General features: G+C 52.8%; 1 protein-coding gene across 2 annotated transcripts in view; it reads right to left on the bottom strand.

Moving 5' to 3' along the window:
* Positions 1–9553, bottom strand: part of LOC133352688 (deubiquitinase DESI2-like) — a 50463-nt gene that overhangs the window by 9226 nt on the left and 31684 nt on the right. For both annotated transcript variants that reach the window (XM_061568498.1, XM_061568499.1), the window contains 3 exons: positions 6590–6662; positions 4794–4887; positions 1598–1739 (listed from right to left, as the gene is read on the bottom strand). In XM_061568498.1, coding sequence (XP_061424482.1) covers positions 1598–1739; positions 4794–4887; positions 6590–6662 — 309 coding nt within the window. The remainder of the gene's footprint in view (positions 1–1597; positions 1740–4793; positions 4888–6589; positions 6663–9553) is intronic.

Here is a 9553-nt window from a genome sequence, read left to right as displayed (position 1 = left end):
CATCCAGCAGTGGATTGCTCATGGCTAATGATGATGAGAGAGTGCATAACCATCTAAAGTGTCAGCACGTTGTAAACTAAACTGTCGTTTCTCTCGACAAAATACAGTACACACAGAAAAGTTAAACGAACAGCACATCTTTCCCTCAACAAATTTGTCCGATCGGTTCAATATTTTTTGGGAAGCAGCAGCTAAAACATTAATGCGTGGCGGAACTGAGAAGCGTTGCATTTTTAATGACGTTCCCTCTCTCCGCCTTTTCCCGCCCCCGCTTAAATTAACATGCGCTGCTTATAAATCGATTGGGGGGGGGAGCTGAAATAACTCAGATGGGTTTATATAAAGCAGGCTCGCATTACGAATTTACGATTGCAGTTTTGACTTTTCAAGAGGGATGGCTGTGGTCAGCTGTGTTCATCAGTTTAGAGCAGCGACGCCTTCCCCCCAATTGTGAATCACAAATTCGTTGACGTTTCAAACGCCTCCGCCACAGGAAAGATTCACTGCGCCAACGAGTTCCAAGACGTTTTTTTTTCAAGTGGCCGCTGCTTGGGATGGTTTTTGGTGAACGAACCCCCATTTTTGGACGTGGAAGGGAATGGAGCGCCCAGAGTGCGTGGAAAACAAATGGCAGCTACGTACATTGAAACTCTTTCCTGTTCCGATGACGACTGCAAGTCGCAGGACAGGTGTCACCCTTCACCGCCGAATCTCGGAACGCGCGAGCGGCTCAGCGTTAATTTATTTAGAGAGGCGTAGCGTTGTTGTTTTTAAAGACGTTGTACTCACCACAGAGAACTGTAGCGACCCGACCACACTCTACGAAAACTGCTGCCAAACTGTGCCACACGTCCTCCCCGCATGGCCTTTTCCTTCCGATTCCAGAATCGCAAGAAAAACGTACGTACGTACATGTACGTACGTGTTCGTCATCGGAATGGGAAAGGGTTAACAACCTACTTGCTCTACTACTTCATGATTCGCTGTGGCTCTCAACCATGTGGTGACCGACCAACCCCGCCCATTCTCCACTGGCACATCCATGCCGAGCCAGCCCAGCCCAGGATTCCTCACGGTTTTTTTGTCCCTCCCACTGGCTGTTTGACTTACCGAGCAGGAAAACCAAGATGGTGATGCGCTGCTGGTCTCACAAGACACCTCAATCTGGCTCCAGGGGCCAGGCAGGGCCAGGGGTGGGGGGGGGGCTAATGAGACTTTCACCGCACACGACGTCAGCCGGTACAACTCGAACACAGCAACCATCATGAGCTCCATGGGCCACCGTCTACCAAACTCTTGTGTTCAAACCGCCGCGCTGCAGGTCACAGCACTTCTGATGAGTACTTCCCTGCGAAAGAAGTTCAACGTGCATACGTACGTACTTCTCTCACAGCGTATTCCCTTGCACTGCTCGACTTTCACATTCCCTTGCATCGTCGCGTCTCCCAGGTGCTTCACACCTCGCTCGATCCAAGTAACATGCGCACTCTTTACGTATTACTACTGCAACAGCGACGTTTGGTTGCTGGATACTCGGTGTTTGGGCCTTTGGGCAACTGTGCTCAGTATAAATTAATAAATAAACACACATCCGCACCTCGGCCAGGCCGGCGGTAAAGTGGTTGCAGTTCTTGTTGATGAGGTGGTAGGCGTTGCCTTTGAAGTCCTTGCCCAGCTCCTCCACAATCTGGGCGACGTCCTCCTCCGCAAAGTCGGTGGTGCCCAGCATGATCGCCTCCCTGGGGGGTGAGAGGATAGCGGTCGGTGGGCCACGCGTGCGTGACCACGGTACGTGCTGTTGCTTGAATGAGACTGCTAAATCCACACCACTGGATAACCCACCTCCTCTGCTAAATCCACGCCACTGGATAACCCACCCCCTCTGCTAAATCCACACCACTGGATAACCCACCCCTCTGCTAAATCCACGCCACTGGATAACCCACCCCCTCTGCTAAATCCACACCACTGGATAACCCACCCCCTCTGCTAAATCCACGCCACTGGATAACCCACCCCCTCTGCTAAATCCACACCACTGGATAACCCACCCCCTCTGCTAAATCCACGCCACTGGATAACCCACCCCCTCTGCTAAATCCACGCCACTGGATAACCCACCCCCTCTGCTAAATCCACACCACTGGAGAACACACCCTCCCTGCTAAATCCACACCACTGGATAACCCACCCCCTCTGCTAAATCCACGCCACTGGATAACCCACCCCCTCTGCTAAATCCACGCCACTGGATAACCCACCCCCTCTGCTAAATCCACACCACTGGATAACCCGCCTCCTCTGCTAAATCCACACCACTGGAGAACCCACCCCCTCTGCTAAATCCACACCACTGGATAACCCACCCCCTCTGCTAAATCCACACCACTGGATAACCCACCCTCCCTGCTAAATCCACACCACTGGATAACCCACCCCCTCTGCTAAATCCACACCACTGGATAACCCACCCTCCCTGCTAAATCCACACCACTGGATAACCCACCCCCTCTGCTAAATCCACGCCACTGGATAACCCACCCCCTCTGCTAAATCCACGCCACTGGATAACCCACCCCCTCTGCTAAATCCACACCACTGGATAACCCACCCCCTCTGCTAAATCCACACCACTGGATAACCCGCCTCCTCTGCTAAATCCACACCACTGGAGAACCCACCCCCTCTGCTAAATCCACACCACTGGATAACCCACCCCCTCTGCTAAATCCACACCACTGGATAACCCACCCTCCCTGCTAAATCCACACCACTGGATAACCCACCCCCTCTGCTAAATCCACACCACTGGATAACCCACCCTCCCTGCTAAATCCACGCCACTGGATAACCCACCCCCTCTGCTAAATCCACGCCACTGGATAACCCACCCCCTCTGCTAAATCCACGCCACTGGATAACCCACCCCCTCTGCTAAATCCACGCCACTGGATAACCCGCCTCCTCTGCTAAATCCACACCACTGGAGAACCCACCCCCTCTGCTAAATCCACACAACTGGATAACCCACCCCCTCTGCTAAATCCACGCCACTAGATAACCAACCCCCTCTGCTAAATCCACATCACTGGATAACCCACCTCCCTGCTAAATCCACTCCACTGGATAACCCACCCCCTCTGCTAAATCCACGCCACTGGATAACCCACCCCCTCTGCTAAATCCACACCACTGGATAACCCACCCCCTCTGCTAAATCCACGCCACTGGATAACCCACCCCCTCTGCTAAATCCACGCCACTGGATAACCCACCCCCTCTGCTAAATCCACGCCACTGGATAACCCACCCCCTCTGCTAAATCCACACCACTGGATAACCCACCCCCTCTGCTAAATCCACGCCACTGGATAACCCACCCCCTCTGCTAAATCCACACCACTGGATAACCCACCCCCTCTGCTAAATCCACACCACTGGATAACCCACCCCCTCTGCTAAATCCACGCCACTGGATAACCCACCCCCTCTGCTAAATCCACTCCACTGGATAACCCACCCCCTCTGCTAAATCCACGCCACTGGATAACCCACCCCCTCTGCTAAATCCACACCACTGGATAACCCACCCCCTCTGCTAAATCCACGCCACTGGATAACCCACCCCCTCTGCTAAATCCACGCCACTGGATAACCCACCCCCTCTGCTAAATCCACGCCACTGGATAACCCACCCCCTCTGCTAAATCCACGCCACTGGATAACCCACCCCCTCTGCTAAATCCACGCCACTGGATAACCCACCCCCTCTGCTAAATCCACACCACTGGAGAACACACCCTCCCTGCTAAATCCACACCACTGGATAACCCACCCCCTCTGCTAAATCCACGCCACTGGATAACCCACCCTCCCTGCTAAATCCACACCACTGGATAACCCACCCCCTCTGCTAAATCCACGCCACTGGATAACCCACCCCCTCTGCTAAATCCACACCACTGGAGAACACACCCTCCCTGCTAAATCCAAACCACTGGATAACCCACCCCCTCTGCTAAATCCACGCCACTGGATAACCCACCCTCCCTGCTAAATCCACACCACTGGATAACCCACCCCCTCTGCTAAATCCACGCCACTGGATAACCCACCCTCCCTGCTAAATCCACACCACTGGATAACCCACCCCCTCTGCTAAATCCACACCACTGGATAACCCACCCTCCCTGCTAAATCCACGCCACTGGATAACCCACCCCCTCTGCTAAATCCACGCCACTGGATAACCCACCCCCTCTGCTAAATCCACGCCACTGGATAACCCACCCCCTCTGCTAAATCCACACCACTGGATAACCCACCCCCTCTGCTAAATCCACGCCACTGGATAACCCACCCTCCCTGCTAAATCCACGCCACTGGATAACCCACCCCCTCTGCTAAATCCACGCCACTGTATAACCCACCCCCTCTGCTAAATCCACGCCACTGGATAACCCGCCTCCTCTGCTAAATCCACACCACTGGATAACCCACCCCCTCTGCTAAATCCACGCCACTGGATAACCCGCCTCCTCTGCTAAATCCACACCACTGGAGAACCCACCCCCTCTGCTAAATCCACACCACTAGATAACCAACCCCCTCTGCTAAATCCACATCACTGGATAACCCACCTCCCTGCTAAATCCACTCCACTGGATAACCCACCTCCTCTGCTAAATCCACCCCACTTGATAACCCACCCCTCTGCTAAATCCGGCCCTGGTCATGGTGCTTACTGGATTGACCACGTGGCATTGTGTGTAGGAGCGTGGGGAGCTGCTCACTTGAACTTGAACGTCTCCCCCAGCTCTGCGACGTCTCCAGGGACGATCTCGAACACGCCGCTGAACGGGTACGGGTGGCCCCCGTACGCAAACTCTGCACCCACATACGGACACGTCGGGAGTCGAATCGCTAGTGCGGGTGGTGGCCGCGCCGTGCCGTTCCCGCGGTGAAGGACCGCGCCGTTGTTTCATGGACGATTCTAAACCGCGAGAGTTTCACCATAGGGGGGCCATGTCGCCACGTGGTTTTACCCAATTATGGAATTGTCGGGTAATTTTCAAACTCGCCAAATGTTTGTTACCATGATTGCCAGCAGACATGGCCTACTCCTTTAATTTTTGTTTACGAATAACTTCACCGGACATTTTAACGTCCACCGGTGCTGCGGACGGTGCGCACCTTCTGTTGAACGGCCGCCCGGAGGATTAGCCAGCACGGCCGCTGGGCTCGAACCGCGAACTTTACGTGACAAGCTGCAAGCGCGCTCTACCGTTTGGCCGTGTCCATACACCAGCCCAGTCGCACGTGCATTCGCACGGAGGTGACCGGCTGGCTCAGAGGTCAAGAGTGGCATGCCGACACTTCCGCAATCCTGGGTTCGAATTTCAGGGATCGGCGATTACAACCGGGTTCTGAAGTGGACAGTGAGTTGATGGTGTCAGCCCGCTCACCAATGAACTGCACAAAAGAACAGTCACAATTTCATCTCGATTGGTGTCAAATGGTGAGACGTAAAAGACTCCATTCGGAGCTGACACAGGACAGCCCACTGAAGCGGATACCACAGAGCTACGTCTGAGATCCCTTTGAGTGACCTACAGTCCATACAGTAAGGGGCAGCACTTTCCTACCCGCCTTGTCATACGAGGGTAATGTTTGTCGCATAATAATAATAATAAACTTTTATTTTTTATTCTAAGAGCTAGAAATTTAGTCACGATAAAAAATACGGAACCAATTTTGAAAAATGTTTTCCCTTGCAGATACTGATGACTAGGCTGAAACGTAATAACAATAGACTCAAAGTGCTGTACACCAGCAGTAAAAAAACTGCAAATATTCAAATAAAACACTGCCACAGCAGAAAAAAAAATCTATTTCAGAATACAATAGAGCCAAGGATAAACCCAAAATAGAAACTTGGGCAACCATCAACACTTTAACACTTGAGAGCCCGGTTTATTTAGGGGCCGTCCATAAATGACGTCACGCGATTTTGGACGATTTTTGACCACCTCCCCCCCCCCCTAGTCACACGGCGTCACAAAAAGTCAGACCCCCCCTCCTCAAATATGACGTCACAAAGCTCTGCCCTCCCCCCAAAAAAAAACATGCTTCAAATCGCTTTAAACTATTGTCATTGTAGTGCGTATTTAATGCGCCGCTGCACTCTGATGTGACGTCACATTTCTCAACCCCCCCCCCCCCCTTTGTCACACATCGTCACAAATGTCTGACCCCTCTCCCCCCCCCCCTAGGTGTGTGACGTCATTTATGGACGGCCCCTTACGGGCGGCCGGGATCTCTCGGCGGTGCGGCTCAGTGAGTGTGAGACGTCGTCTCTTACCACTTCACAATAGTCTAGGGCAGGGGTCGGCAACCAAAATAACAAGAAGAGCCATTTCTTTCCAATTCGGTACAAAATTCAGTATTTCAAGAGCCGCGATGCATCTGAGTACATACTGTACATATCGTCAAGAAGCAGCCCGTAAAGAGCCGCATGCGGCTCCGGAGCCGTAGGTTGCCGACCCCTGGTCTAGGGGGTAGCGGCACAGGTGCGTGGGTGTCCACTCACCTCGCCCGTACACCTGGATGCCCGAGTGAAAGATGCCGATGCCAATGGTGGAGGTGTACTCGTTCATCCAGTACTGGAGTCGGGGCACACGCACAGCAAGCAGACGCTCCGGTCAACCTCATAGGGCAAAGGGCAGGGCTGGAGAAACCTTTTACATACTGCGTGGCTGAATGCCACCTTGACACATCTTGGGGCGATCCCACATTAGGATGGGGCCGCCGGGGTATTGCAGGGGTGGGGATGTTAACTGCCTCGTCTGGTATGTAGGAGCTCGGGGGTTCGATCCGGACCCTGATGCCCGTATGTGTGGAGTTTGCACGCTCTCCCCATGGTCGCGCGGATATTTCTTCGTGTCCTCCGGTTTTTCCCTCCAAATTTAGAAACACGCATTTCGAATATTTGGCTGCTATGAATTTCCACGCGATAAAGCCACTTCGTTGAGCTATCATTTGTGGCCAGGTCGCGTCTGCATAAGAGCGATATAGCTCAATGGGCTATATAGCTGGTATAATAAACAATAGTTTATAAAAACACACAGCTGAGCCACTTTTGGCAGTGCACAAATTAGAAACACAGAGTGTTGTTACCAGGTCGAATCTATTTCCCCTCTTAGTACCCGATCAGCGCGGCTCAGATGCTTGCAGCGATGGATACATTTCGTTTGCCGACAGTTTCGATGCGGGTGACCTCATGCGGCTGCAGGCCGTGTGAAACGAAGTTCAACCCGGTGGTAGCTTCCGCACCACCGCTACAGAGCACAGGGAAACCACTGCTGTTAGCGAGCTCCTATTAAGACTGACATTACAACAGGATGGGGTGGCATAACCCAGGCCCACGTATAAGCATTCAACTTCGTATTATCCCCTACTTTATTTCAGCTAAGTTTCTTTGCAAAAGGATCAGGCCACGTTCGTATTCCGCTTGACATCGATGTGCGTGACCGCGACAACACTCAACTCGCCGGGACTGTGCCGTGGTGGCATGGTCGGCACGGTCCACTTGCGATCCAGAGGTCGCCGGTTCAATCTCCCGGCGTGGCAGTTGGTGCAATGGGGCAGGTTTCTTGCAAACCTCTGTCCATCCAGCATTAAAAATGTACATTTATGACAAATACAAAGATCCCTCGTGTAGCCTTAACAGACTGTTGGCGGCAAGTGCTGTTCACGAGCAGGCTGGCATGGTTCACGAGGAGGTGGGTGGTCAGCACCACGTCCGGCCGCCTTTGTCTCTCCAGCAGGGATGTTTACACACCACACCAGTAACTAATTTGAGGTTGAGCCGACCTAGGGGAGGCGGCCCAGGACCGGTTGAGATGTCGCAATCGTCTCTGGTGTTGACCGTGCGCGGGAATCGAACTCGGGTCACCGGGTTCGTGGCACAGAACGCTAACCACTGCACGACAGCTTCCCACATTCATACGAGTGCAGCAAACACTTGACATACATTTGTAACATGTACAAATTGGAACACGCAGACATACATAATACACAGTCATACACATGGAAGCACGTACGTGTCTGCTCATGCTGCGTGACAATACCTCAGGATCAGCGTCTATATTTAGTCATCACAAGACGCACGCACACGCAGAATGTACTGCTTTGTGGATGGAGACGATCACCTGGGAATCCACAATCCACGCGCATTAATGCATGCAGGCGAGCAATAGCACGCACGCACAAAATGGATCTTCCCAAACGCAGCAGCGTCCTCCACACAACGAACATCACTTGGCTAAACTCGGAGCGCTCAGGGCGGGAGATTATTGGAGGTTGGTTTACGGAACAAAAGCTTGTAAATATCTATAATGGGCAGCGTAGGGGGAGCGGTGATGACAGATGGAGCGCCTGGCCGATTGTTCCACGGAAGCCCCGCGTCCAGGAATTGATTCGTGGGAATTCGAAGGGAAAAAAAAATGTTGCCGGACATTTACACGACGAACTTGCTCGGTCAAACTGGGGCATCGTAATGAGATTGGCAAAACTCACGCCTGATCCAGTGGCCAGATAGCGTTGATCCGCACCCGGTTCGCTGTGTCGTCTCCTGGATCCTTGCCAGTCGTCCAGATGGGCCAAAGTGCCCGCAAGGAAACACTTGGCATGTGGTAATAGATAGCGATCGTGACCTTGTCATTTTTAGCGTTCAAGTGCTGCGGTTATGGCGGTGCGCTTGCGATCCAAAATCAGACGTTGATATTATCCGAGTGAATTTCCCTACTGAGCTATGCGGCTCTTTTTCAAGGATGATCCGGCCAGCAGACAGACACGGCAGCAAGAGTTCATAAACGCGATATAAAATATCAACAAAAATATAAATAAAGTCATTCGCATATGTACTGTTTCACTTCGCTCTGATCCAGAGGTCGCCGGTTCGATCTCCCGGCACGGCGGTTGAAACAAATGTGCCAGTTTATTATAATCTCCCCCCCCCCCCAATCCTGCCTCTATCCACCCAGCCGGTATAAATGTGCGCACCACAGTTCATCGATTGGCAGGCCGCAGTGTGGTGGGGCAAAGTGTGGGTATTCCCACTCCTGCCAAGACGTCTGTCCCAGCGTGGAGGGGCGGCGCCACACGCCCTGAGCGGGGGGAGCTCTCTATACGAGAGCCGCTCTCGCGTGGAGGCTCTTCCGCCAGCAGGGGCATGAACAGGCCATTGCGGGGCTGCGACTTTGCCGCTTTACCCGTTGTATTTACATCGCGTTAAACGGTCCGTTCTCCTATAACGCCGCACGTTTTCACGACGCGAATCGGGTACAACGCGATTGATGTATTGGGGAACACCTTTTTTTTGTCATGACGTGGATAAGAATTGGATATAGTGCGATCGAGCGAACGTAACTACGTCCCGCGAGTAGGAATAATTGGTGTCACAAGGCATTGGGATGCTGCTGGACAGGGGCGGTTTCTTCATTAGGGCGATTGGGCGACGCACCACCAATGTCATTCAACCACAGAGTCACAC

This window comes from Lethenteron reissneri, chromosome 41, assembly GCF_015708825.2.
Source record: "Lethenteron reissneri isolate LAM-NWPU_2019-01 chromosome 41, ASM1570882v1, whole genome shotgun sequence".
Lineage (NCBI taxonomy): Eukaryota > Metazoa > Chordata > Hyperoartia > Petromyzontiformes > Petromyzontidae > Lethenteron > Lethenteron reissneri.
The sequence above is the reverse complement of the archived record's forward strand: the minus strand, read 5'-3'. Positions and strand labels throughout refer to the sequence as shown.